We start from the raw sequence: 26,849 nt of genomic DNA, 5'->3' as shown, positions 1-26,849 counted from the left end.
GCTCCTGGGGGTTCACGGTGTTGTCCCCCCCTGACCCTGTGGCAGGACAGGCAGAGCGGGCAGGAGTGGGCAGCAGCAAAGCTCCTGCCTGCCTGTCCCCAGCGACCTGGCTGTGCCGCGGCCACGCCGAGCTGCAGCGCCCGGGTCCCTCTGCCCCCGCTCCCCACCTGCTGCCTTCTCTGCTCCCCAGGAACAAGCACCAGGAGCAGAGGAAACGGCCTCAAGTTGCCCATGGGAGGCTGAGGTTGGATGTGGGAACAATTTCTCCCCAAAGGGCTGTGGGGCATTGGAACAGGCTGCCCAGGGCAGTGCTGGAGTCACCAGCCCTGGAGGGCTGGACAGACGGACATGAGGTTCTCAGGACATGGGGCAGGGACAGGGTGGGTTATGGTTGGACTCCATGACCTTGAGGGGCTTTTCCAACCAACATGATTCTGTGATTCTCCTGCATGGGGTCTCCTCCATGGACACCCAAATACTCCAAGGTTCTCCCTGCTGCCCCTGCCCTGCCAGCCTTTCTGGTGCACCAAATGCTCCAGACATGCTGGGGAAGCCTGGTCCTGCCTTTTCTCTCTCCTCAGATCTTCAGACAATCCCCAGTTCCAGGCCAGGCCACAGGGACACCTTCTGTGAGCCCCAGAGGCTACTGCCAGCACACGGGACAGCAGCTGTGCTGCAGCATCTGGACACACACGGGCACAAAGAGGGAAGAGCCATCTGACCCACCAGACGTCAGGATGGTCAACGACAAACAAGGGATGCAGGGCGACCCACGAGTGGAGCAGGAGAGGTACCAGCCCCCCAGCTGTTAGTGCTGCGGGAGCTCTGCAGGTCCCCAGCGCCACCTGCTCCCACAGGGTCTCCACTCGGCAGCCCCAGCTCTCTCAGCCTTTCCTCGGCACAAAGATGCTCCAGACCCCTCAGCATCTCCGTGTCCCTCCCTGGACTCTCTGCAGTGACTCCTCGTCCTTCTGGAACTGGGGAGCCCAGCACTGGGCCCAGTTCTGCAGATGGGGCCTCCCAGGGCAGAGCAGCGGGGGAGGAACAACCTCCCTGACCTGCTGCCCACACTCTTCCTCACGCACCTCCCACCGCTCCAGCAGCACCGTTTTCCCTGGCACTGCCTCCCCTGCTCAGAGCCCCGCAGTGCCCGCGGTGCCCCAGCCCCGCACGCCAGGGCCGTGCCGATGCCTCACCTTGTGGAACCGGATGACGGGCTCGGGATGGATGCGGATGATGTGCAGACACCAGCGGTAACCCTGCAGCAGCTGTGCAAACAAGCGGAGGAAGACAGCGCGGATCTCCTTGTCCTGACAAGAAAAGGACAGCACGGTCACAGCACGGTCACGGCATGGTCACGGCATGGTCACGGCATGGTCACGGCGTGGTCACGGCACGGTCACAGCGTGGTCACGGCACGGTCACATTGTGCTCAGGCAGACGGTGCAGCCGAGCCAGCACACAGGGACATGGGTTAGTCCCAGATTCAGGTTATGGTTGGACTCGATGATGTTAAAAAGTCTCTTCGAACCAAAATGATTCTGTGATTCTATGACTTCACGCCCAGCACAGAGGTGAGGGGATCAAAACACATCAGGGTCAGCGTCTGCTGAGCGGGGCAAAGATTCCAGGGAGAAGGGGCCGTGGCAGCCGGGGTTCCCTGCTGTGTCCCCCCTCCCCAGCAGCCCTGACGGGGTTATGGGATCTCACAGCTCCCGGATTCCCTCAAGTCCCCAAACATTCGGTGTTGGCCTCCAGCACGGCAGCAAACCCACAGCCCCAGCCACGGGCTGGCGGCTGAGACGGCCCCGCGGCTGCCAGGGCCCGGTGTCCCGGCACTGACGCCTCTGCCTCTCGCCCTCAGCAGCACCGAGGTGGACACAGGCCTGGAACCGTGCCGCCATGCCCAAGGAACGGGCTGTCCGGCCAGGACTGCATGATCTTCTGAGGTCCCTTCCAACCCCTAACGTTCCGTGATTCCGCGAGGGGCTGCCCTTCCTCCCCGCTCCACTCACCTGCATTTTGAGAGAAGAGGCAGAAATGGTGGAAGGGGGGAACGCGAGATCCGCCACCTCCAGCTCGGGGTCCAAGACCTGCACAGATAAGGCACGAAGCTCCCTCAGCCCGGGCCGGGGGGTCTCTGTGCTCACAGCTGGAAAAGGCGAAGCAGCGTCCCCAGTGGGGAAGGGGAGCTGCTCCCTGCGGGGACCTGGGGGCTCAGCACCGTGGGACTGTGGCAGAACCAGCCCCCCCACTCGCCACGGCCAAGGAGCAGAATCCAAGCTGTACAGGGTTGGTTTGGCACGGCCGCCCTGGGCCGGCTCTGCGCAGCCAGTGACCTCCAGGAACAAGCGAGGGGCCAGAAAAAAGCCCCAGGGACGCAGCTGCTTCCTGCGCATGGGCCGGGAGCCAGCGCTGGGTTCCCAGAAAGCGCAGGAAGAACCAGCCCCCCCGGCACTGCCACGGCCAGAGGCCACCGGGACCAGGAAGGGTGTCCTGCGAGGGGTGAGTGGGACCGCGAGACACGGGCCTCTGCTACCAGAGGAGCCCCCGGCGCCCCATTCCTGTCCGACTGTGCGTCTCTCCCGAGGTGCTCACACCGTGGGACGGGGACAGGCGGCGGCACTTACCATGGAGAGGGCTTCCCGCGTCTGCTGGAGCAGCGGCTCAGGGAGCAGGGAGATGTGCACGCACTCGGGCACGTTCACCGTCCCGCCGTCCAGGTCTGCGATAACAACATCGAGCTGGAAGCGGCAGGACAGGCGTGAGGCGAGGCCGGGCTCCCGACACCCTCCCACAGCCCCCGGGGCGCGGGGCAGCGCGTTTGGGAACGGCAGTCTCCTCTCCTCTCCTCCTCTGTGAGTCCTCGGTAGTTATTTTCTCCCATCCACTGTCACCAAATCCCAGCTCTGAGGGATCCCATCGCTCCGCAGCAAAGGTCGGGGTGGGCCAGCCCGGCAGGAGGGACTTTGTGGCACGCAGCCCCTCACCAGCCCAGCTCTCAGGGAGAGCACAAAGCCTGGCCCGGCACGGAGCCCGTCCTGCCCAACCACCACGGCACGGAGCAGGGGGAGCGGGGGGCTGCACCGAACCCCGTTCCAGTTCACATCACACTCATTTAGGGCCAAAAAGCTGGTGAAGGTCTGGAGGGGAAGCCGTGTGAGCAGCGGCTGCAGTCCCTGGGTTTGCTCAGCTGGAGCAGAGCAGCCTGAGCGCAGAGCTCATGGGCTGCAGGTTCAGCAGGAGCAGGAGGGGCAGGGTGAGCTCTGCTCTGTGACAGTGACAGAGCCCAGGGAACGGCAGCAGATGTGCCAGGGGGGCAGTGGGACATGGGGAAAAGGTTCTTCCCCAGAGGTGCTGGACACTGAACAGGCTCCCAGGGAGGGGTCACGGCCCAACCTGACAGTGTTCAAGAGACTGGACACCGTCCTCAGACACACGGGGTGACCTGTGGGCTGTCCTGTGCAGGGACAGGAGCTGGAACTGATGATCCTGTGGGTCCTTCCAGCTCAGGACATTCCATGATTCATTATGTTTTGATTTAATTGACTTTCTGAACTGACGCCTGAAGCGCCAGCGCAGCCCCCCAGACGCGCGCTGCCAGCAAGGCTCCAAACCCCATCCCGGGTGCACCCCGGCTGTTCTGTGCCAGCTCTGCCGCCCCGGCACCATGGCCTGACCAGCCTGGTGTGCTCGGCCCGTGGCCCTGGGCACCCCCTGGACAACGTCTGCCGCTCAGACGGCCGGCAACAGCCCCGGCGTCACCTCGCGCCGCCCCTGCCCCGGCACACGCGTCTCACCAGCTCCTGCGTCTCCGACTGGAAGATGGAGTGGACGCCGATGATGAAGGGCGTCGGGGTGCTCAGGACCTCCAGCAGCTGCGCGGGCAGGATGGGCACGTACGTGAAACTGCAACCGAGACAGAGCATTGTACGTGAAACTGCAACCGAGACGGAGCATCGTACGTGAAACTGCAACCGAGACGGAGCATCGCTGCAGGTGGCCGAGCCCCGTCTCGCTGCAGGGCGACTGTCCCCGGACGCCTGGCGTCCTGCGCACACCCTCAGCCCTCACACGGTACGTGTCCTGCAGCTGTGCACAGTTTCTCAGTGCTCGTGGACAGTGACTGTGAGAACATTCTGGCCCTGGAGCTATAGTCCGAGCCTGACTGAGGGAAGGGTTTCCAGCAGAGCCATTTGACTCCAAAAAAAGCTTTCTGCAGAATACAAACAGCCTCTCTGCAGCCCAGGGGTCGGAAGGCTGTGTGGAAACAGCGCAACAGGATCCAGCAGTAACAAGGGCCCGTCTATCCCTGCCGTCTCACTCAGACGTGCAAACAGCCCCAGCAATAGCCAGCCTGTGACCAGTGTCCCCTCCCTGGCCCAGCTACTCACAGCGTCCCCAGGTCCCTGAGACTGGGGCGAGTGGGGTGACGGGGCCCCACAGGAGTCACCACGGTGGCTTGGCCACCACCAGCCCCCAACAAAAACCCTGTACGTGTGTGTCCCTTTCCAGGGTGGGCAGAATTCACAGCATCACTTGCTGGAACGCTCCCAGCATCCAGCATCCCTGTTCAGTGGGACTCTGTGCCCGGGGTGGGACGCAGGGCTGCTGGGGGACACGGTGCCCCAGGGCTGGGATGGGGAGATGCCGGTAGACATGGTGCACCAGGGCTGGGATGGGGAGATGCCGGCAGACACGGTGCACCCAGGCTGGGATGGGGAGATGCCGGCAGACACGGTGCACCAGGGCTGGGATGTGGAGATGCCGGCAGACACGGTGCCCCCAGGCTGGGATGGGGAGATGCCGGCAGACACGGTGCACCAGGGCTGGGATGGAGAGATGCCGGCAGACACGGTGCCCCCAGGCTGGGATGGGGAGATGCCGGCAGACACGGTGCACCCAGGCTGGGATGGGGAGATGCCGGCAGACACGGTGCACCAGGGCTGGGATGAGGAGATGCCGGCAGACACGGTGCACCCAGGCTGGGATGGGGAGATGCCGGCAGACACGGTGCACCAGGGCTGGGATGGGGAGATGCCGGCAGACACGGTGCACCAGGGCTGGGACGGGGAGATGCCGGCAGACACGGTGCACCAGGGCTGGGATGGGGAGATGCCGGTAGACACGGTGCACCAGGGCTGGGATGTGGAGATGCCGGCAGACACGGTGCCCTCAGGCTGGGATGGGGAGATGCCGACAGACATGGTGCACCAGGGCTGGGATGGAGAGATGCCGGCAGACACGGTGCACCCAGGCTGGGATGGGGAGATGCCGGCAGACACGGTGCACCGAGGCTCTGTGCTCTGCACAGGCTGCAGCGCAGCTGAGAGAAGGGAAAGGGGATGGATTCTGGATAGAGAAGCACCTCTGGCATCTCCCCCACACACCATCAGACCATGTGCCATAGCCTGACAGGCTTGTGTCCCTCTGCCAAGGGCCACTGTGGCTAGAAACTGTGTGTGCCGGTGGCTCCCAGAGCCACAGCCACTGCTAAGGCCTCACTCCCTGCTCCAAGTGCCAGAGCCGGCTTTGCCCTGGGGAGGAGGGAGGCGGGGGCGGAAGGTTCACAGCCCTTAGCTGCTGGGGACACTCTGGAATTACGTGGCTGCGCACACCAAAGGCTTCAGGAAAGGGGATTTTAGCACCACCAAGGCGTGCGGGCATTCATCCACCTGCACCTTTGCCAGTAGCACCAAAGCCACAGCTCATTACCAGGAACACGGCTGCGAAACCAGGAGGCAGTGAGGGCATGGGACAAGGGGCAGGCAGGACGGGCAGGACAGGCAGGATGGGCAGGACGGGCTCAGTGAGCAGCTCCAGGCTGCTGTCGGGGGCTGGGGGACTCGGGGAGCCGTGGGGTTCCCTCACCTGTACTTGAGAGGGAACATCAGCGCCAGGAGGGCCCGGCAGGCGTCAGTGAGCCGCTGGTAACTGCTGGAGAGGAACAGGATCTTGTGCTCGGTGAGCGCCGCACAGAACAGATACAGCACGTTGGTGATGCCTGGGAGAGGGGGAGAGAGTGCTCAGAAATGGGGGTTCCCCTCCACACTCCCACCAAAGGCCACGAATTACCCCACCAGGCTGGATCCCACTCCCCACCCACATGTTCTGCACAACCGAGGAGCTCAACATCCCCCAGAGAGCCACTTTGGGGTCACCCAGGTATGTGCTTCCCAAGGAACCCCCTGTCAGATAGGTGTCAGCAGTTGGGCTGAGCACAGGTGTCCTTCAGTTGGAGGCACAAGGGCAAGGGCAGCACCTCACAGAATCACCCGATGGTTTGTGTTGAAGGGCCTTTCCCAGCCCCCCAGTCCCCCTGCCATGGGCAGGGACATCTGCACCAGCTCAGGGTGCTCAGACCCCGTCCAGCCTGGCCTGGGATGTCTCAGGGATGGTTCATCCACCACCTCTCTGGGAACCTGGGCCAGGCTCTCACCACCCTCAGGGCAACAATTCCTTCCCCATGTCCAGCCTGGATCTCCCTCCTTCCTCCAGGCACCCCCTCCCACCACCCAGGCTGCTCCCCGTGAGACGTGGCCACATCCCTGTGCGCGGGTGGGCAGAGCTGCCCACCTCCTGCCCTCTTGGGGAAGGCAAAGGGGGGCCGGGGGCTCAATCTGAGGCGGCCGCGGCTGGAGCAGAGCCCTGAGCTGGGAGGTGGCGTGCAGGGAACCAGCCCAGCAGCCGGCCAGCCGGCTCGGGCAGCGGCCCCGGTGAGGAGGGGGCGCGGGGACGAGTCTCACCGAGCTGGCGGAAGAGCAGGGCCACGCTGCAGCTGCTGACGGGAAGCGAGTCATTGATGGGGGTCTGGATCACCTGCCTGTCCCCGGCTCCCAGAGAGATCGTCCTCTGCAAGAGAACACACACCCGGTCGCTGGGTGTCTGCATGAGCGAGGGCTGAGCACAAGCACCCAGGGGAAGGAAGTCACCTCGCCGAGCCAGTGACACCCCCAGTGCCCCCAGTACACAGGGACAGGGTGACCATGTCCTCGGCACAACCCTTGTACCCATCACGGCAGCCGCTGGTACCCGGCCACAGCACAGCAGCACAGCTGCTGCAGCATGAGCAGTGAGAGCATCCTGCAACAACACACGTCGAGTGCTCGGCTGGGGCCAGGGCTGAGCGCAGGAACAAGACCTGACCAAACAAACGGTGGTCCCGGCCAGCACAGGCAGCTCCTTGACAGCTGATACAATCACAGAATCGTGTTGGCTGGAAAAGCCCCTCCAGATCATGGAGTCCAACCACAACTCACCCTGTCCCTGCCCCATGTCCTGAGAACCTCATGTCCGTCTGTCCAGCCCTCCAGGGCTGGTGACTCCAGCACTGCCCTGGGCAGCCTGTTCCAATGCCCCACAGCCCTTTGGGGAGAAATTGTTCCCACATCCAACCTCAGCCTCCCATGGGCAACTTGAGGCCGTTTCCTCTGCTCCTGGCGCTTGTTCCTGGGGAGCAGAGCCCGACCCCCCTGGCTCCAAGCTCCTTTCAGGCAGTTCAGAGATCAGAAGGTCTCCCCTCAGCTCCTGTTCTCCAGCTGAACCCCCAGGTCCCTCAGCCGCTCCATCACATTGTGCTCCAGCCCCTCACCAGCTCCGTTCCCTTCTCTCCACTCACTCCAGCACCTCAAGGCCTTTCTTGGCGTGAAGGGCCCAGAACTGCCCCAAGTGGCACAAGTCCCCAGCACTGTAACGTGGCACATGAGGTTCCCCAGGATCCCACAGCGGGGGGAGCTGCCCCTGTGCCGCTAAAGGAGCAGCCCCGGCGCTGCAGCAGCTCCCGTGGTCCAAGCACCGTGTGTGGGCCCTGACGGCTCCTGGGACAGACAGACCGGGCACAGTCTCATTGCTGCTTCTCCAATACAATACTTTCTCAGATCTAAGCTCATGCCCAGTGGCACAGGGAAGCCTGGATGTCCCCCGTGTCTCCAGGCTGCAGAGGCTGCAACGACCTGATCACTGCCCCTCTTCTCCTCTTCCTGCACCTCTCTAGGGAAAACCCTCCTGGCCCCCCAGCTGTTAGTGCTGCGGGAGCTCTGCGGGTCCCCAGCCCCACCTGCTCCCGCAGGGTCCCGGAGCAGATCACACAGGATCCCAGGGGCTGGAATGGCTCAGAGTAGGAGACTCCACACCCGCTCTGGGCAGCCTGGGCCAGGCTCTGGCACCTCCAGCAAACAAGTGGCTGCTCATGTTCACATGGAGCCTCCTGTGCTTCAGTCTGTGCCCGCTGCCCCTCACCCTGGCCTTGGGCACCATGAACAGAGTCTGCTCCATCCTGACACCACCCTGACATATTGATCACTGATCACACCCCTCTCAGCTTCTCTTCTCCACTCGGCAGCCCCAGCTCTCTCAGCCTTTCCTCGGCACAAAGATGCTCCAGATCCCTCAGCATCTCCGTGTCCCTCCCTGGACGACTCCTCTGCAATCGCAGGTTTCACCATAACCCCCTCGCCGCTCAGCCCCCGCAGCCGCAAGAGCCGAGGCCCCTGTAACCACCAGAAACCTGCTCCCCAATGCACCATCCTGCACAGCAGAACGGACACCCTGAGCAGCTGTCCCCGCAGGGGCCACCGTGCTGTCACAGCCCCGGGGCAGCGCTCATGGGGATGCAGAGCGCACAGCTGGGTGGCTGCGCTGCGGGATCCCACCCTGCCCAGGCCCGGGGACACGTCCCCACTGCCCCCTGTGCCACACGCAGACACACGGACACCCCGGGTGCCTCTGAGCAGCCGTGCCCGGGCCCCGCCGCCGCACCTCGTGCCACCTTTGGGGACAATAAAAGCACAGCGGCTAACGAGGAGACAGACCCAATGAAAGAAAAGGTGTGCGTACCGCTGCTTCGTCCTCCACGTCAGGCTGGGATAGAGACAGACAGAGATAGCACAGTCAGTTAGAGACACACAGGGACAGCAGGACAATGGGAGTGACAACACGGGCTGAGGCCAGCGACAAGCAGGGACCGGCACCGTGGGGAGGAGAAATGCACACACACACATACATGAGGCAGGAGCAAGAGCTACGACACTGGGAAAGAGCGATGGGACACAGCGGGAGAACAGGTAGAGCATGGGGCGGGAAGTGCCACCCAAGTGTCCTCCCTGGAGCACACTGCTTGTTCCCACAGCACAGAGCCACCCTGCCACAGCCGGGAGGTGACCAGCGACTGCGCCCCAAAGCGCTGTTGGTGAGGCACAGCGGCTCGAGGCCGCCCTGCGGCCAACAGCCTCTCCTGGCCCGCGCTGCCGCGAACGTGTGCCCCAGGGAGGGACCAGCTGCGGTGGGACAGGCCCGGGAGACCCGCAGGGACACTCGTGCGCTCGCCTGGGACAGAGCAACCTGGGACACCCGGCCCGGAGCCACAGCCCTGGGTGCGGGCAGCACCCGATCTCTGCTCCAGAGGACGGGACGTGATGGCACCGTCCTGCTCCTGCAAACACCGGGAGCGCTGCGGGTCGCTCTGGGTTATCAGGGGAAGCACCAAACCCTTCACAGAATCACAGGAGGGTTGGGTGGGAAGGAACCATTATGAGCAACGAGCAGAAACATCTTCAGCAGCTCAGGGTGCTCAGAGCCCGTCCAGCCTGGCCTGGGATGTCTCCAGGGATGGCTCATCCACCACCTCTCTGGGAACCTGGGCCAGGCTCTCACCACCCTCAGGACAAGTTCTTCTTTTCCCTCTGACGCCCGTGACGCAGCCCAAGGGGCAGAAAGAGCCCGCGAGCAGCCCGCGCAGAGACATGGGTTCAGGGTCATGGCTGCGGTGGGGGCAGAAACCTCTGTGTGCAGGGACCTGTGCTGCTGCCCAGCGCTGCAAAGGATCCTCCACTTGGCTGAGAGAAGGAGATGGTACGTTTTGGCGAGGGAAGCAGAGCTCAGCTGAAGGGGAAGCCACTGGAGGAGACAAGCGCCCATCCATGGCTGTGCTTCAGGCGTTAGTGCAGCAGAACAGCTCCAGGACGTTTTGCTGCCTCCTGCCCAGGATCCAGCTGGGCTCCCTCCGCTCCTGCCATGTCCCAGCCAGCTCCACCAGCCCGTCCTCACCCATCTGTGGCCACAGGAGGGGACGGGGCCCGGCTGGAGGCACCCACGGCTCCGCGGGACAACGGGAGGGCTCTCTGACAGACCCAGCCCTGCGCACACGCGAGGCTGCTCCTCAAGCCCCATCAATGGGAGACGGAGGCCACGCCAGGCACCGCGCAGGGCTGTGAGGACAGAGCTCCAGGCTGCTCAGCCAGCAAACACCGGCCTGGCCTGGCCCGTGTCCCCAGAGCTGACCCGTCCCCACTCTCACAAGTGGCCCGTGACCGCTCCTGAGCAGCTCCCCGGGCAATGGGACAGGCCTGAGCGGAGCAGCGGGACCTCCCCGGTGCAGGAGCGATCAGAGACCGTGGCGATTGTTTGCACAAACCCACCGGTGACTACGTAAAGCAGCTGCTGGTCAAATCAGCCCGCACTCCCTCCTGGAGGGATGAGGGCCCAGACCAAGCTGCCCGGTCACGGCAAGCCGCAGCCAAGCGAAGCAGCAAGATCTCAGCGGATCTGGAGCTGAGCGGCTCCAAAGCACAGAAGAGGTCTGTTGTTTCTACTCTGAAGCGCTTGGGAAGGCGCTGCCCGCGCAGCCACGCAGCCGTGCCCTGCGGCGGCTCCTCCGGCAGCGCCGCGGTGAGCCGGGCTCTGCCCACGGCCAAACCGCCCTGCCCAGCTCCCCCTGCGCAGCAGAACCAGACAGAGCCCAGCGAACACCCCGCTCGGGGGCAGCAGCAGCGGGGGGCGGGGAAGGGCCGGGCACCCACCTGCGCTCCCCCGGTGATGGGGATGGTGCACGTCAGCAGGTTCCCGATGACGTTCTCCAGGGACACGCTCAGGCCGTCCACATAGATGGTGTAGATCAAGCCCAGGCTGTTCTGGAGAGGGAAGCACAGCGCAGCTGAGCACCGGGGTGCAGCTGGGGAGCCCCACTGCACGAGTGGCTCCCAGGGCTTGTCACCAGGCTGTGACAGCCACCTCTGCACAGAAACACAATGTGAGGGGTTGAAGGGCCCTGGAAAGCTCATCCAGTGCAATCCCCCCATGGAGCAGGAACACCCAGATGAGGTTACACAGGAAGGTGTCCAGGCGGGTTGGAATGTCTGCACAGAAGGAGACTCCACAACCCCCTGGGCAGCCTGGGCCAGGCTCTGACACCCTCACCCCAACAAGTTGCTTCTCCTCTTTCAGTGGAACCTCCTGTGTTGCAGTTTGCACCCATTGCCCCTTGTCCTGTCCCTGGTTGTCACCAGCAGAGCCTGGCTCCATCCTCCTGACACTGCCCCTTTCCATATTGATCCCCAGCAATGAGTCCCCCCTCAGTGTCCTCTTGTCCAGCTCCAGAGCCCCAGCTCCCTCAGCCTTTCCTCACACGGGAGATGCTCCACTCCCTGCAGCATCTTGGTGGCTGCGCTGGACTCTCTGCAGCAGTTCCCTGTCCTGCTGGAACTGAGGGGCCACAGCTGGACACAAGATTCCAGGTGTGGTCTCCCCAGGGCAGAGCAGAGGGGCAGGAGAACCTCTCTGACCTACTGACCACCCCCTTCTAACCCACCCCAGGTACCATTGGCTTCCTGGCCACAAGGGCCCAGTGCTGGCTCATGGTCACCCTGCTGTCCCCAGGACCCCCAGGTCCCTTTCCCCTACGCTGCTCTCTAATAGGTCATTCCCCAACTTACACTGGAACCTGTGGCTGTTCCTGCCCAGGTGCAGGACTCTGCTCTTGCCCCCTCTTGGTTCCAGTGCTCAAGGTCTTCCCCCAGACCTGCCTCGGTGACTCCTCATCAGCAGGAGAGGATAATCAGCAAGTGCTCGGTTTGCCGCCAGCCAGCAGCACCGAGCCACCAGCGCCATTCCAAACGTGCCCCTGGGCCAGAGCTGAGCAGGAGCAGCAGGGGGTTCAAAACCTCCCGGGCAGAGGTGCCTGAGAGCAGCTGGGCTTCCCCGCACGCCCTGAGCACCGCGCGCCCTGCGTGTTCCCATCGAGTCTCACCAAAACCCCAGGCGAGGGACGGGAAGGAGCCCAGGGCTCCACCGAGGCCGGGCCCCGCTTGGCTCGGACAGTGCCCTTCGCAGCACCCTTAACTGCTGGTCAACGAGCTGGGCGGTCAGCGCAGGGCCCTTCCAACTGAAACAGCCCATTCTGCTCTGTTTGAGAAGCAAGACCAGCTCCACACAGAGGCTTTGGAGAGAACGGGCTGGGCAGCTCCTGCTCACTGGAGTAACGGAGTGAGGCAGAAGGTCATGAAAGAGAAGGAGAAGGAGAAGGAAAAGGGAGAAGGGAGAAGAGAGAAGGGAGAAGGGAGAAGGGAGAAGGAGAAGGGAGAAGGGAGAAGGGAGAAGGGAGAAGGAGAAGGGAGAAGGGAGAAGGAGAAGGGAGAAGGAGAAGGGAGAAGGAGAAAGGAGAAGGAGAAGGGAGAAGGGAAGAGAAGCTCCATCCTCAGAGACCTCCTGGGGATACCCAGTGACATTCTGGGGTTTGTGTCACAGCTAAGGGAGAAATGGCCCGGATCAACAGGCCTGTAGAGCTCTTGTCGCTCGTCTGTTCCTCAGAACTCACTGAGGTGAATCATTCAAGCAACCGAGTACTGAAATCAGGCAGCCAAATGCGCAATGCAACGTGACTGGGTGTCCTAACGAACCAGCCAGGGAGGATGAGCGGTCCCTCCATGGACTCTCTGCAGTGACTCCTCGTCCTTCTGGAACTGGGGAGCCCAGCACTGGGCCCAGTTCTGCAGATGGGGCCTCCCAGGGCAGAGCAGCGGGGGAGGAACAACCTCCCTGACCTGCTGCCCACACTCTTCCTCACCCCCCAGGTACCACTGGCCACCGGGCACAGCGCTGGCTCATGTCCCCCTGCTGTCCCCAGAGCCAGCAGCTGGACCCAGCAGGACAGCGGCAGCCGCTGCAGCCCGGCCGACCTCGCTCTGCGTGAGAGAACGAGCAGCTCCTGCGCTTCGGAGCATTCCAGCTCCACGATGGCCATCCCAGACGTGAGGACGACTACATGATCAACTGTTTGCAACGAGGGAAATGTGTTGGTGATCCAGGCTCATTTCTACTCACATGCACCTGTGCTGTTAAGCCACCTCTTTAACGCCACACACACAGCTTGACCCCATGTCAGGCAGCTTTTCCCACAGAACAGCCCAGCTTTCTTCCTGGGAGGGTGGTCGAACACTGGCACCGGTTCCCCACGAGCTGTGCAGCCGCCATCCTCGGAAATGACTCAAACCCCAAGTGGATGATCCCCTGGACACCCGGCTTGAGCAGGGCTGGACCAGGTACCTCCAGAGCCGCCTCCAGAGCCGCCTCCAGCCTCCGTGACCTGCTTTGGGGTGTGAGTCCACGAGGCCCCAAGTTTCTGCTGTCTGAAGCGGCTCCAGGACACAGAACAGAGTGATACAGTGATATTTCCACCCTGACAGTTACTAATGCCTGGAGCCCGCTGCGGCTGAACGCCCCCAGGGAACAACATGTGCTCCCATTCACGGAGCTGGCTGCGAACATGAGGTTCAGGAACAGAAGGGAGCCCAAAGGCGACGTCGTCGCCGTGGGAGGGGAAAAGGAAGGACACGGGCTGGCCCGCTGGAGAACGCTGCCTCCTGCGCGCCCAGCGCCCGGGCACGCTCAGGAGAGCCCCCGGCCCGCCTGGGACCAGGGGAGCAGCCGGGGGGGGCCCACGCGTCCCCCCGCAGAGCCGTGGACACAATGCACACCGAGGCCGTTTGTAAAGACGCCAGCTCGCAGCTCGCACCCTCACACACCTCCTGCAGCCACATAATGCAGCGCGTGGAAAGAAAACAGAGATGGCCAAGATAAACGCTGCGGCAGGAACGGGCTGTTCTCCACGGGTTTGCTGTGAACAAAACCGGGTCGAGGCCGCCAGCTGCCGCGGCCCCGTTTGCCACTCGGGTTCACCGCGCAGCCGCTGACCCGGCTCGGGGGGCCGGGTGGGGACGGGGCCGGGCGGCTCTCCCACGGGCGCTGTGCCAGGCGGCTCCTGCTCCTGGCAGCCACGACGCGGCTCCTGGTCGCTCCCAGAACCGCAAAATCTTCACTCGTGTTGCTCTCCCCGCTCCCCCAGCCCCAGCGTGTTCCACACTCACCCGGAACACCTCGGCGTGGTCCAGCCGCGACACCAGCACCAAGCTCTTGGGAGCAAAGAGCTGCGCGGGTTGAACGGGAGACGACGGCTCCTCTTCCTCCTCCTCGCCATTCCTGGGGTGGCTCTGAGGCTGGGGAGACACACGTCAGCCAGGTCCCGGGGTCACAAACAGGCTGATCCTCCCTCTCCCAAACCTCTGGCGTGGGGGCCGGGGTTCCCCCGACACGGGGAGAGCAGGAACCACCGGCCAACACCAAGGGCAGCCCAGCGCCGCCGCCCAGCCCGCCCGGCGCCTGTACCTGTGCGCTCTCCACGGCCTCCCAGAAGGTGAAGCAGGCGCAGTAATGCCGCTCCGAGTTGATGTCGGTCAGCACGGCCACGAAGAAGGTGGGGGGGTTCCTCTCGGTGAAGAGCTGCCAGCCGCTGGGCTGGCAGAACTGCAAGACACGGCAGGGATGGTGGTCAGGGGGCTGAGCCGCCCCTCAGCCCCCGGCATTGCCGTGGGGCCGCGGCTTCGGCGGCTGGACAGTGAGAACACAGATCAGCGGGTACCGACGGAGCCCGGTACCGGCCGCGGGGACGGAAGCTCGGGGTGGCAGCACTTCACCTCTGGAGGGCTGAGGAAAACGGCGCCGGGCACCCTCCCCGGCACCCGCGGCTCCCGGGGCGTGGGGGGAGCGCCGGCCAGGGGCTCTGCTCTGGTTTTGGCTGGGATAATGCTAATTTTCTTCTCAGTACAGTTAGTGCTGCGTCTGGATTTCTATTGAGAATGATGTTGATAACACGTTGATTTAGTTGTTGCTGAGCAGTCAAGGACTTTTGAGGTCCTCGCGTTGTGCCAGGGGCACAAGGAGCTGGGAGGGGACACCTGGGACACCCCACACCACTGACGCCACGCTCAGTGTGGATCTGGGGAGGAGCAGGAAGGGGACGCTCAGAGCGACGGTGTCTGTCTTCCCAAGTCACCGTCACCCGTCCCTGCTGCCCTGGGGACGGCTGAACCCCCGCCCGCCATGGGAGGCAGGGGATCAATTCCTCATTTGGCTTTGCTTGCGTGTGCAGCTTCTGCTTTACTTACTACGCTGTCTTCATCTCAACCCACGAGTTTCTCACTTTTCCCCTTGCAATCCCCCCCCATCCCACGGGCGGGCAGTGAGCGAGCGCCTGCGTGGGGCTCAGGTGGAGCTGCGGTCAAACCACCCCAGGCTCCGTCCCCTCTGCAGAGCGGGAACTGGGAAGGCCCTTCCCCTCCTCTGTGCAGGGACAGCAGGACAGGTGGCAGGTGACAGGGCATGGGCGCAGCCCCAGGAGGTGACACTGCGCCCTGGGGCCAGCCCCGCGAAACACCGGCCCTGGTTGCACCAACACGCGGTTCAGGCAGCTCCGAACGCGGTTGTATGGGTTTCTGGGGACTTTCCAAACGCCCTCCCCGGGCTGGTGGGTAATTCCAGCCAAGCGGCCCGAGGACTGTCCCTGCGTTTCGAAGCCTCAAGGGATTTTTCTCTATTTCCTCAGTGTCTGCATGTGGCTGGTAGAATCACAGAACCACAGGATGTCCTGGGCTGGAAGGACCCGCGGGGATCAGGGTCCAACTGCTGTCTCTGCACAGGACACCCCGCAGGTCACCCCGTGTGTCTGAGGACGGTGTCCAGTCTCTTGAACACTGTCAGGTTGGGCCGTGACCCCTCCCTGGGAGCCTGTTCAGTGTCCAGCACCTCTGGGGAAGAACCTTTTCCTCACGTCCCACTGACCCTCCCCAGCACATCTGCTGCCGCTCCCTGGGCTCTGTCCCTGTCCCAGAGCAGAGCTCACCCTGCCCCTCCTGCTCCTGCTGAGGAACCTGCAGCCCATGGGCTCTGCCCTGTCTGCTCTGCTCCAGCTGAGCAAACCCAGAGACTGCAGCCGCTGCTCACACGGCTTCCTCTCCAGACCTTCACTGACTTCGTGGCCTCCCTGGACACCCTCCAGCAGCTTTATCTCCTCTCTGTCCTGTGTCCCAGCCCTGCACACAGTGAATGCCCCAGGTGAGGCCGCAGCCAAGCGGAGCAGAGTGGGACAGTCACTGCCACATCTGTCCCCGCAAACCTGCGTCCCAGGGCCTCTCCCTCCTGCTGCCACTGTCCCACTGTCCCCCGCGCTGTCCCCGGCCCGGCTGCGCAGCTCCGCGGGTGAGTGCCCAGCTGCTCTGCCAACACCAGAGCTCCTCTCGCCCTGGGCTCCAGAGCCAGCCCACAGCTCTGTGCAAACACCCCCAGAGCCGGCAGCAACGAGGAGAGCACAGCACCCCAAGCGCTGCCTGCGGGACGGGGGGCCCAGCGCCTCCCGCTGCTGAGAGGGATGGACGGAGCGACCGCGGCTCCAAACCTTCCCCGCGGGGACTGGCACGTACAGGCTGGAGTCGGGACCAGGGTGCTCATCCGCAGGCCTGAGCCATGAAGTGCGGATCCCCGGGGCTGCTCCTGAGCAGAGAACCCCACGAGGACATCGATGGGCACTGGAACAGGCTGCCCAGGGCACTGTGGAGTCACCATCCCTGGAGGGGTTTAAAGGGCATGTAGACGAGTTTCTCAGGGACATGGGTTAGTGCTAGAGCAAGGTTATGGTTGGACTCGATGATCCTGAGGGTCTCTTCCCACCGAAATGATTCTATGATTCTCTAACACCATCACTCTCTGCTCCCCAGTCACAACAGGGAGCCGCAGCCCATTCCATGGGCAATTACACCAGCACTAAATGGGCGCAGGGAAACGACGGCACAGCACAAACACGGACACATCAGCACCTCTTCACTCGGGGTTACACCTGCCCAGGCCAAGGCACGGCTCTGTCACCCCCTGCCCTGGGCCCAGCGGGACCACCGCAGCCCTCGGTCCCCCACGGGACGGACAGGAGCTCCAAGCAGCCAGCACTGCCATGGACGCAGGGACATCCATCAGCTTCCTAAACGAGCGCTGCGGAGAGGACAGGTCACTGCGAACCACAGCAGGGGACACTGGGGATCGGGTCACGCCGCCGGGGTCGGCGGCTCTGCCCGTCTGTGCCCGGAGCCGCTTCCGATTGCACCCGCTGCTCCCTGAGCCATCTGTCCTGCAGCAGGTAACGCAAAGCAGCCACGTGTCCATACAGCAGGAGGCACTCGCATGTCCGACCGCCCCAGCCGCTGCCTCCACTCAAACCAGGTCCTCTAGAAAGGACAAACGCCCTCCGTGAAAGACGGGCACATGTTGGCTGGAACAACAGTCCTCCAGGAGCAGCCCGACCATGGCCGATGGTGGTACCGGGGCACCCTGCAACACTGCGGGTGACACAGGTAAAGCAGACTAAACTATGGACCCCACGCAGAGCTGAAGATCTGTGTGTGCAAGAGGGAGCTCGTCACCCACCCCTGCCCAAAATCAGCCCCGGGCTGGGAGGATGCTCACCCTGCACCCTTGGGGAGCGACTGTCCCCTGGGATGGGGACCTCGGATCCTGGGGCAGCTCTGGGCCCCTCACGCCAAGAAAGGCCTTGAGGTGCTGGAGCGAGTGGAGAGAAGGGAACGGAGCTGGTGAGGGGCTGGAGCACAATGTGATGGAGCGGCTGAGGGACCTGGGGGTTCAGCTGGAGAACAGGAGCTGAGGGGAGACCTTCTGATCTCTGAACTGCCTGAAAGGAGCTTGGAGCCAGGGGGGTCGGGCTCTGCTCCCCAGGAACAAGCGCCAGGAGCAGAGGAAACGGCCTCAAGTTGCGCCAGGGGAGGTTGAGGTTGGATGTGGGAACAATTTCTCCCCAAAGGGCTGTGGGGCATTGGAACAGGCTGCCCAGGGCAGTGCTGGAGTCACCAGCCCTGGAGGGCTGGACAGACGGACATGAGGTTCTCAGGACACGGGGCAGGGAGGGGGTGGGTTATGGTTGGACTCCATGATCTGGAGGGGCTTTCCCAACCAAAATGATTCTGTGGTTCTATGATTCTATCCTGTGACACAACCACCCACGAGCAGCCTGAAGACCTGGGCACCCCCGCGCTGTGTCACGCAGCCCGGTGGCACTGTGGCACAGGGGGACGTGGGGACCAACCCAAACGACGCTGTGACCAGTGCTGGGGTGGGATCCAGACAGGGAAGGGGAACCCACCAGCTCTCCCCGGAGCACAGAAACCAGCACAACCCACAGGCACCGGTTTGCGCTGGGATCTCTATCCCACCGCACAGCCCTCAGCCGCTGCCACCGCGGGCACTGCAACCAGCGACCCTGGGACGTGAGAGCCGCTGGCCACAGCCCAAAATGGGGTCCCTGCCTCAGTTTCCCTGCAGTAATATCCAGCTCTCCCAGTGCCCCAAGGCCTGGAGACGCTGCTCCCAGCGTGGGGGGCTCGGGGCATGCGCGGGGAGGACGCTGCAGCAGAGACACGTTCACACCCCACGTCTCTCTCTGGAGGAACTTCCACCCACTAAAATGGGATATGTTGTTTGGAAACGCTGCCAGACCGCGCGCAAGGGCAGAAGCTACACATTCCTGCTCCCTGCACACACCAGAGAGCCTTCTCCCCCAAGAAGCTGTTAAAAAGGAACCGAGCGGTGACCGCAGTATGATGTACAACCCAAACCCCCGGGGCGGGCTCTGCCTGATTTTCGGAAGCTGCTGTAGCCGGAGTGCAGCGGCGGCTCAGCCCGGACCCTGCGGACAGCCCCCGGCTCCCAGCGGGACAGCCTCCCATTGCTTGAATTCCAGGGATTTTTTGGCCGGACAGTTTGACCCCTGGGAAAAGCAGCAGCTTTCCTCTTTTCTTGGGACAGCTCCCAAGTCCCCTCAGACAAGCGGGAAACACTAACCAGACAAAGAGTACGTGCTTCTGCCTCAGACAAAACAGCACCGAGCAGTCCGGGATTGCGCCAGCGTCAGGGCGAGCATGCGATGGGAAGGTGAACCGGCCACGCTCACCAGCGGCACACGGCACGATTTGGTGGCCGTGGCGGTGACTGCCGAGGCCAAGGCCCTGGGACGGGGCAGAGGGACAAGACAGGGACCAGGGACGTGTCCAGCTCTGACACCCTCCGCTCCTGCCACCGTTTAAGGCAGGGTTTTGGTTAAGCCTGACGCGAGAGCTTTGGGTGGCACAGGGCACAGTGCTGCTCAGCCTCCAACAGCCATGGCTCGCGTGGGAGCTCCCCACACCAAAGGTGGGGTGACACCAGCTGGGGACAAGGCCACAGATCGTGGCAGGAGCTGAGAGTCCGGACGGGCGGTGGGGGTGGCCGCAGACCCACCATTCGGAAAACCAGCATTAAATCACTCAGGGAACTTGCCCAGGCCACAGAATGAGTGGCCACTGGGCCACCACCCCATGGCTACCCAGAGCCCGCCCAGGCCAGCGATCCCAGCACACGGTGACATGTTCTAGGAACACAAGCTCCCAAGGCCAAGGCCACTCTCCCAGTTGGACTCGACGACCCTCACAGGTCCCCTCCAACCTGAGTGACCTCGTGATCCTGCCCTGTGATCCACCAAGTCCCGGGGACGCGCAGGGACCTGGAACGCCCTTTGCTGCACCAGGCACCCCGGGCTCCCCCACCAAAACACCCCTGGCCAGGGCTGATGCTCGGACGCCCTTGGGCGAGTCCTGCTGGCCGGTGGCCCGGGCTGGCCCGTCCCAGCGGGAGGTGACAACTCCGGGGACACGGGGGCTCTCGGCTCTCACTGACTGCCACACTCCGGCCCCGCAGCACCGGTACCTCCCGCCACAGCAACGGCACCCACGAGGCCTTGGGGAGCAGCGTGGGGAGCGCCCCGGTGCGGCGCGGACGGGAGAACTGAAGCCTCGTCCCTCTCTGGTTTTGTCCTCTGCTGTACTTCAGCTGCACACAGGGGAGGAGGAGGAGGAGAGAAGCCTGAGGGGGGCTCAGTTTAGGGGTGCAAAGGGTCCGGAGAAGCTGCAGCCTGAGTCACTCGCCCTGGCCGCAGCAGAGCAGCAGCTCGTCTCCTTCAGAGCTCTCAGTGGCAGCACCACGGCTGGGACGGTCGAGAGGAACTTCTGCTCCAATTTAGCAACGAGAACAATCCCTTTATCCTTGATCAGTTAAAAGCTGGTTTGTGAAGAACCCACAGCATGACGAATTCCACTGGGTGTGTCGCTTTACGGGTATGACCCGGCGGCATCACAGCCTCCGAGGGCTCCTGGCAGCTGGAGAGCGTCTCCGGAGAGCCAGGGAAGGGACACGGCGCCGGGAACGGGACCCAGGGCCAGGAAAGGGACCCAGGGCTGACGGCTCCTCGTGGGTGGATGCAAACAGAGCACACCCAGCCCTGCGAGGGCGAGGAGGGTGGGGAGGGCAAGGAGGGCAAGGAGGGTGAGAAGGGCGAGGAGGGCAAACTGCTGCCGCCGGCCCGGGGAGCAAAGCGCTTTGCTGTGCGGAAAGGTCAGACAACGGCAGAGCCCTGCTTGTCGTGACGGGGACATTTACACCGATGCTCTCGAAGCGTTCCAGCTTTGGCCAATCCCCAAGGGGAGCACAGCGGGCAGGAGAGCACTGAGTGCCGGGCAGGGCGAGCGGCAGTGACTGTCTGGATCCAAACGTGTTGCAGAGCTGTGCTGGGGCAGGTGGGAACCCCTGTCTCCTGAGGGTCAGACCCGCGGTGCCCAGCAGGATGTGTGCACAGTGTCCCTGTTCCCGCGGTCCCGAGGGACAGCACACTCACCAGCTCGATGCCCTGGGGAAAGGGGTTGTCCTCCCAGTCCTTCTCCGGGAACCGCTGCAGGATCTGGCCCTGGCCATCCCCGCTCCCTGCGGAGACAAGAGCAGGTCAGCGGGAGCAGCACCGGCGGCACCACAGCCTCGACGCGCTGGCACCGCGGCACCTCCACGGACACGGCAGCGCAGTGACCCCGGCCCCTTCCGCAAACACGGCTGGACGGCAGCACTGCCCACGCCAGCGGGAAAAGCAGCGATTTCCATACAGTCATGAGCAAACAGCTCGCAAACCCCTTATCTCGAGGTGCGTCAGAGGCAAAGCAGAAGCGCAGCTGATCTCAGGTTGTAAGCTTCCTTCCTCGCATTGATAACACGCGATCACACACACAGATTTGGAACCACGTTCACTGCTCGTTATCTACAAGCTGGCACTTGACCTTTTCGCCAAACAATGGCATGGCGCTGCTCGGCGTTATTTTTGGGCTCCCCCGGAGCTGCCGTTTCCCTGCGGTTTCGCGGCGGCTGGAGCGGCGGCGCTGCTGGGGGCTCCCACCCGCTCCTGGCACCGCCCCAACACCAACCTGCTCCGCACCGCACCGGGCCTGATCCCGCCGGCTCTCCTGGAGCCGCCAGCGCTCGGGACAGCCCGAAGTGACGTCCAAACCACCCGTGGACCTCGGGTCGCTCTGGTTGTGCTCACAGAGCCTGCAAGGTGGATAAAGCTCCTACACCGGCCACGTCCCGTCAGCGACAAAGCTGCTCATGGTAAAACCTGCCCCGGTGCAGGAGGCTGCGAACTCCGAGTGCTGAGAAGGGTTGAGCCCGTAGCCAGGCTGGGCACAGCCGGGAAGGCAGCGGCACCGGGAAGCGGGACCTCAGTCCCCATAGAGCTGCCAAGGGATGGCTGCGACCACCCAGCATCCCGGGGGATGAGTGCCCCCGATCATCCAGCCACAGGATGGGCTGGAAGGGACCCTGAAGTTCCCCCAGTCCCCCTGCCATGGGCAGGGACATCTGCACCAGCTCAAGGTGCTCAGAGCCCGTCCAGCCTGGCCTGGGATGTCTCAGGGATGGTTCAGCCACCACCTCTCTGGGAACCTGGGCCAGGCTCTCACCACCCTCAGGGCAACAATTCCTCCTCATGTCCGGCCTGAATCTTCCTCCTTTAGTTTAAACCATCACCCCTTGTCCTGTCACAACAGGCCCTGCTCAAAAGTCTGTCCCCATCTTTCTCACAGGCCTCTTTTAAGCACTGAAAGGCCGCACTAAGGTCTCCTGGAGCTCCTGTTCCCCAGCTGAACAGCCCAGCTCTCTCACCTGTCCCAGCAGAGCTGTTCCAGCCTCGGGTCACTCCTGGGGCTGCTCTGGCCCCTCTCCAGCAGGTCCGTGTGTGTCCTGTGCTGAGGACCCAGAGCTGGACCAGCACTGCAGGGGGGTCTCAGCAGAGCGGGGCAGAGGGGCAGGATCCCCCAAACCTGCTGCCCATGGGACTGGTGACACAGCCAGGACACGTGTCCCTCCCAGCAACACCTGCTGCCATTGGGAGCACCAGGACTCCGCTCTCCCAGCGGCACAGCCGCATTTCGGCCCTGGGGGGCAGGAGGAGCCTCCCCAGAAGCGGCAGCACCACGGGGCTATTTTGGGCACCCAGCCTGTTTGCAGCGCTGCGCTCACCACCAGCCAGCCACAGCTGAATTTAGCAGAACAAGGCATCAGAAAAAACGCCAGTTATAGTCTGCAGCCCAAAATGGAAAGGTCAGTGCCAAGAAAACAGTGTCGGGTGCTGGGTTAACCAAACCCCCCCGGCTCAGACAGCTCCTCGCCCGGGCAGGTCCCACGTGCCGCTGACAGCGTCAGTCGCCGCAAGGCGCCCACAGCAAACCTGCCCCCTCCCAGCACCAACCGCCCGGCTCAAGTGTCACGGACAGGGAAATCCTTTTAGACACAGTCAGACCTGCACCGCTCTGGGCCCCCACGACACCCAGAGCCCTGTCCTGAGCACACGTCTGCACTCGCGCCCACCTGCTTGCAGGGGAAACAGATACAAGGGCATGTATTGTGATTATTTAACGGCTGGACTTGATGGTAAAGGTCCCAGAGCCCCGGCCCCCCAGCTGTTAGTGCTGCGGGAGCTCTGCGGGTCCCCAGCCCCACCTGCTCCCGCAGGGTCCCAGAGCAGATCACACAGGATCCCAGGGCTGGAATGGCTCACAGAAGGAGACTCCACACCCGCTCTGGGCAGCCTGGGCCAGGCTCTGGCACCTCCAGCAAACAAGTGGCTGCTCCTGTTCACATGGAGCCTCCTGTGCTTCAGTCTGTGCCCGCTGCCCCTCACCCTGGCCTTGGGCACCATGAACAGTCTGCTCCATCCTGACACCACCCTGACATATTGATCATTGATCACAGCCCTCTCAGCTTCTCTTCTCCACTCGGCAGCCCCAGCTCTCTCAGCCTTTCCTCGGCACAAAGATGCTCCAGACCCCTCAGCATCTCCGTGTCCCTCCCTGGACTCTCTGCAGTGACTGGGGAGCCCAGAACAGAGCTCTTCTCCAACCAAAGCGACTCTATAACTCTGAACAATTCTATCATCCTCAACACAAACGTACAAATGTCTCCAGGAGCTGTTCAGCACCAGGGGAAGCCTGACCCGCCACGTCCTCTGGGCGCCCAGCGCTGCAGCACTCCTCAGCTGTCCATGGGGGGGCACATCCTGATTCCTGTCACAAACCCTGGCCAGGCTGCCAGGCCTGTCCCAGCGGCTCCTCGGGCAGCCTGATCCTCGCCTGCCCATTTCTGGCCCGTATCAGCCCGTCCCAGGGACACGTCCCTTCCTGCGGGGGCAGCCGGACCAGCCCCAGCCCCGCCGACTCCTCGCCGTCCCAGCCTGGGAACACACGCGTCCCTGTCCCCAGCCTTCCTTCCTGCCCCTGCCCCACAGCGCACCGCCCCACGGCGACACCTGCTCACCGCCCTGGGGCAGCCGGTCACCGTCAGCATGAGCGCTCAGCTATATTTGGACGTTTATGAGATGTTATCATCATACAGGAAATTCTAAATAAGCAAAAAGTTAAACACTCAGCTGACACCAGCCAAGCAGGCGACCTCAACCTCGGGCCGGGCCAGCGGGGGAGCGCGGCCTCGCCGGGAACGGGCGCTGCCTGGGCTGGGGGGCACGGCCAAGAGAGAGACTCCCCATCGCCCCCCTCCTGGTGTCGCGGGCGATGCCGGGCTGTGCCGAACCACCCGGGACACCGCCGGGTCAGCCAGCGAGGAACCAACCGTGCAGCGCCTGGACCTGGGGGCTCAGCTGGAGAACAGGAGCTGAGGGGAGACCTTCTGATCTCTGACCTGCCTGAAAGGAGCTTGGAGCCAGGGGGGTCGGGCTCTGCTCCCCAGGAACAAGCGCCAGGAGCAGAGGAAACGGCCTCAAGTTGCGCCAGGGGAGGTTGAGGTTGGATGTGGGAACAATTTCTTCCCCAAAGGGCTGTGGGGCATTGGAACAGGCTGCCCAGGGCAGTGCTGGAGTCACCAGCCCTGGAGGGCTGGACAGACGGACATGAGGTTCTCAGGACATGGGGCAGGAACGGGGCTGGGGAACGGGTGGACTCCATGACCTTGAGGGGCTCTTCCAACCAACATGATTCTGTGACTCTCCAGCACCTGAGGAGCTGGATCATCTCCGTGGAGCTGCTGCGACGACGGAGTGAGGAGAGTATTTTAGGCAAAGCACCTTGTTCAGAACAAGCCCTTTCCCAGCCCTGCCAGCCAAACCCTCTGCTCTCTGCTTACCAGAACACGGGGCTGTTTCACCACCCCACACGGTACAACCTGTACTGTCAGTGTCAAGAAACAAGCGTTCCTGCGGGGTCTGACACAACCCCCCACCCCCAAACCTCGACCAGCCGCCATGACGAAGTGCGGGGGAACGCGAAGCTTGCGAGTCCTCAGCACCGGAGCATGAGGAGCTCCAGCACCGACAGATCACAGAATCACAGCATGGACTGGGTTGGAAAAGCCCTCAGAGATCATCCAGTCCAACCCTTGGTCCAACTCCAGCCCATTGACTAGATCATGGCACTAAGTGCCATGTCCAATCTCACTTAAAAAACCTCCATGGCCAGTGAGTCCAGCACCTCCCTGGGCAGCCATTCCAATGCCTGACCACTCTCTGCACAGAATTGCTTTCTCATCTCCAGCCTCAATTTCCCCTGGCAGAGTTGAAGCTCATGGCCCCTTGTCCTATTGCTGATGCCTGGAGAAGAGCCCAATCCCCACCTGGCTACAACTGCCCTTCAGGTAGTTCTAGAGAGTGCTGAGCTCAGCTCTGAGCCTCCTCTTCTCCAGACTAAACAAGCCCAGCTCCCTCAGCCTCTCCCCATAGGGCTTGTGTTCCAGTCCCTTCCCCAGTCTTGTTGCTCTTCTCTGGACCCGCTCCAGCACTTCAATCTCTTTCAGTCCTCAGCACCGGAGCACGAGGAGCTTCAGCACCGACAGATCATTCAGCCCTCAGCACCGGAGCACGAGCAGCTCCAGCACCGACAGATCGTTCAGCCCTCAGCACCGGAGCACGAGCAGCTCCAGCACCGACAGATCGTTCAGCCCTCAGCACCGGAGCACGAGCAGCTCCAGCACCGACAGATCGTTCAGCCCTCAGCACCGGAGCACGAGCAGCTCCAGCACCGACAGATCGTTCAGTCCTCAGCACCGGAGCACGAGCAGCTCCAGCACCGACAGATCGTTTCCAACACAAGTGTCCTGCCAGCTCAGCCCAGGCCCACGGCCACGGGCCTCAGCTTCACGGCTGCTTCCAGTGTTGTTGGCAGAGGCTTCCACCAGCTGCTTGGCATCTCAAAGCACAAATTATTTAACAAGTTTAGCTGCTTTAAAGCATCATAAAATACTTTACGATGCAAAGCAAAACAGTATTAACCCACAAAGCACCAAGCCATGAAACGCAACCTTTATGGGGACCTGAAGCTCCTGCCGAGAGTGCTGCGGTGAGCGATGGGCACACCAAAGCACACCAAAGCCTGTGCCATGGGCTGGGAGCGCCCCCGGCCCTGCAGCGGGTCACTGAGGGTGGTCATGGAACGACCCGCGTCGCCCCGGCAGGATGGCAGGGGCTGAGCACCCGCCCCAGAGCCGCGGCAGTGCCGCATGGAGCACGGCCCGACCGCGGCCTGACCGCCCGCTGGCACCGCGGGGCACGGGAAACGGCCGGCAGCAAGGACGGCACTGCGGAGCCCGCGGGAAACAAGCCATCCGACCAGACACCGTGAGAGATCCTCGTGTCTATGACAAAGCAGCAGCTGACTACCCGGGATGGCTGGAACTCAAATCCAATGAAATACATAAAATAAAATGCCACAAACAACAACCCACCACCACTACATGCAGCTGCTGTGACCAACTGAGGAATCACAGAACCACAGATGGTTTGTGTTGGAGGGACCTTCCCAGCCCCCAGTCCCCCTGCCATGGGCAGGGACATCTGCACAGCTCAGGGTGCTCAGAGCCCGTCCAGCCTGGCCTGGGATGTCTCAGGGATGGTTCAGCCACCACCTCTCTGGGAACCTGGGCCAGGCTCTCACCACCCTCAGGGCAACAATTCCTCCTCATGTCCGGCCCTCCCTCCTGTAGTTTAAACCATCACCCCGTGTCCTGTCACAACAGGCCCTGCTCAAAAGTCTGTCCCCATCTTTCTCATGGGCCCCTTGTCAGTCCAGAAAGGCCGCACTAAGGTCTCCCGGAGCTCCTGTTCTCCAGCTGAACAGCCCAGCTCTCTCACCTGTCCCAGCAGAGCTGTTCCAGCCTCGGGTCACTCCTGGGGCTGCTCTGGCCCCTCTCCAGCAGGTCCAGGAGATGCTGTTGGGACCACGTTGATGTGCAGGGTGAGGCGGGGGGTCAGTGCCCATGCTGTCCCCATTGCTGCAGTGCAGCACAACCCGCACCCGCCGCGGCTGAACCGCAGCCAGATCCCGCTGCAGCACCGGTGTGCGGCACCCGCGACCGAGGCCACGGCAGGAACAGCCCCGGTGCCGCTG

The 26,849-nt window shown here is 63.1% G+C and overlaps 1 protein-coding gene across 2 annotated transcripts in view; it reads right to left on the bottom strand.

The window, feature by feature from the left end:
• SBF1 (SET binding factor 1) overlaps positions 1–26,849 on the bottom strand; it is an 84,187-nt gene that overhangs the window by 23,103 nt on the left and 34,235 nt on the right. For both annotated transcript variants that reach the window (XM_080352292.1, XM_080352291.1), the window contains exons 2-11: positions 20,813–20,898; positions 14,437–14,574; positions 14,139–14,267; positions 10,797–10,907; positions 6,747–6,852; positions 5,872–6,004; positions 3,801–3,909; positions 2,631–2,744; positions 2,016–2,093; positions 1,197–1,310 (exon numbers count right to left, since the gene is read on the bottom strand). In XM_080352292.1, coding sequence (XP_080208418.1) covers positions 1,197–1,310; positions 2,016–2,093; positions 2,631–2,744; positions 3,801–3,909; positions 5,872–6,004; positions 6,747–6,852; positions 10,797–10,907; positions 14,139–14,267; positions 14,437–14,574; positions 20,813–20,898 — 1,118 coding nt within the window. The remainder of the gene's footprint in view (positions 1–1,196; positions 1,311–2,015; positions 2,094–2,630; positions 2,745–3,800; positions 3,910–5,871; positions 6,005–6,746; positions 6,853–10,796; positions 10,908–14,138; positions 14,268–14,436; positions 14,575–20,812; positions 20,899–26,849) is intronic.

The sequence above is a fragment of the Nesoenas mayeri genome, assembly GCF_963082525.1.
Source record: "Nesoenas mayeri genome assembly, chromosome: 1".
Taxonomy (NCBI): Eukaryota; Metazoa; Chordata; class Aves; order Columbiformes; family Columbidae; genus Nesoenas; species Nesoenas mayeri.
The sequence above is the reverse complement of the archived record's forward strand: the minus strand, read 5'-3'. Positions and strand labels throughout refer to the sequence as shown.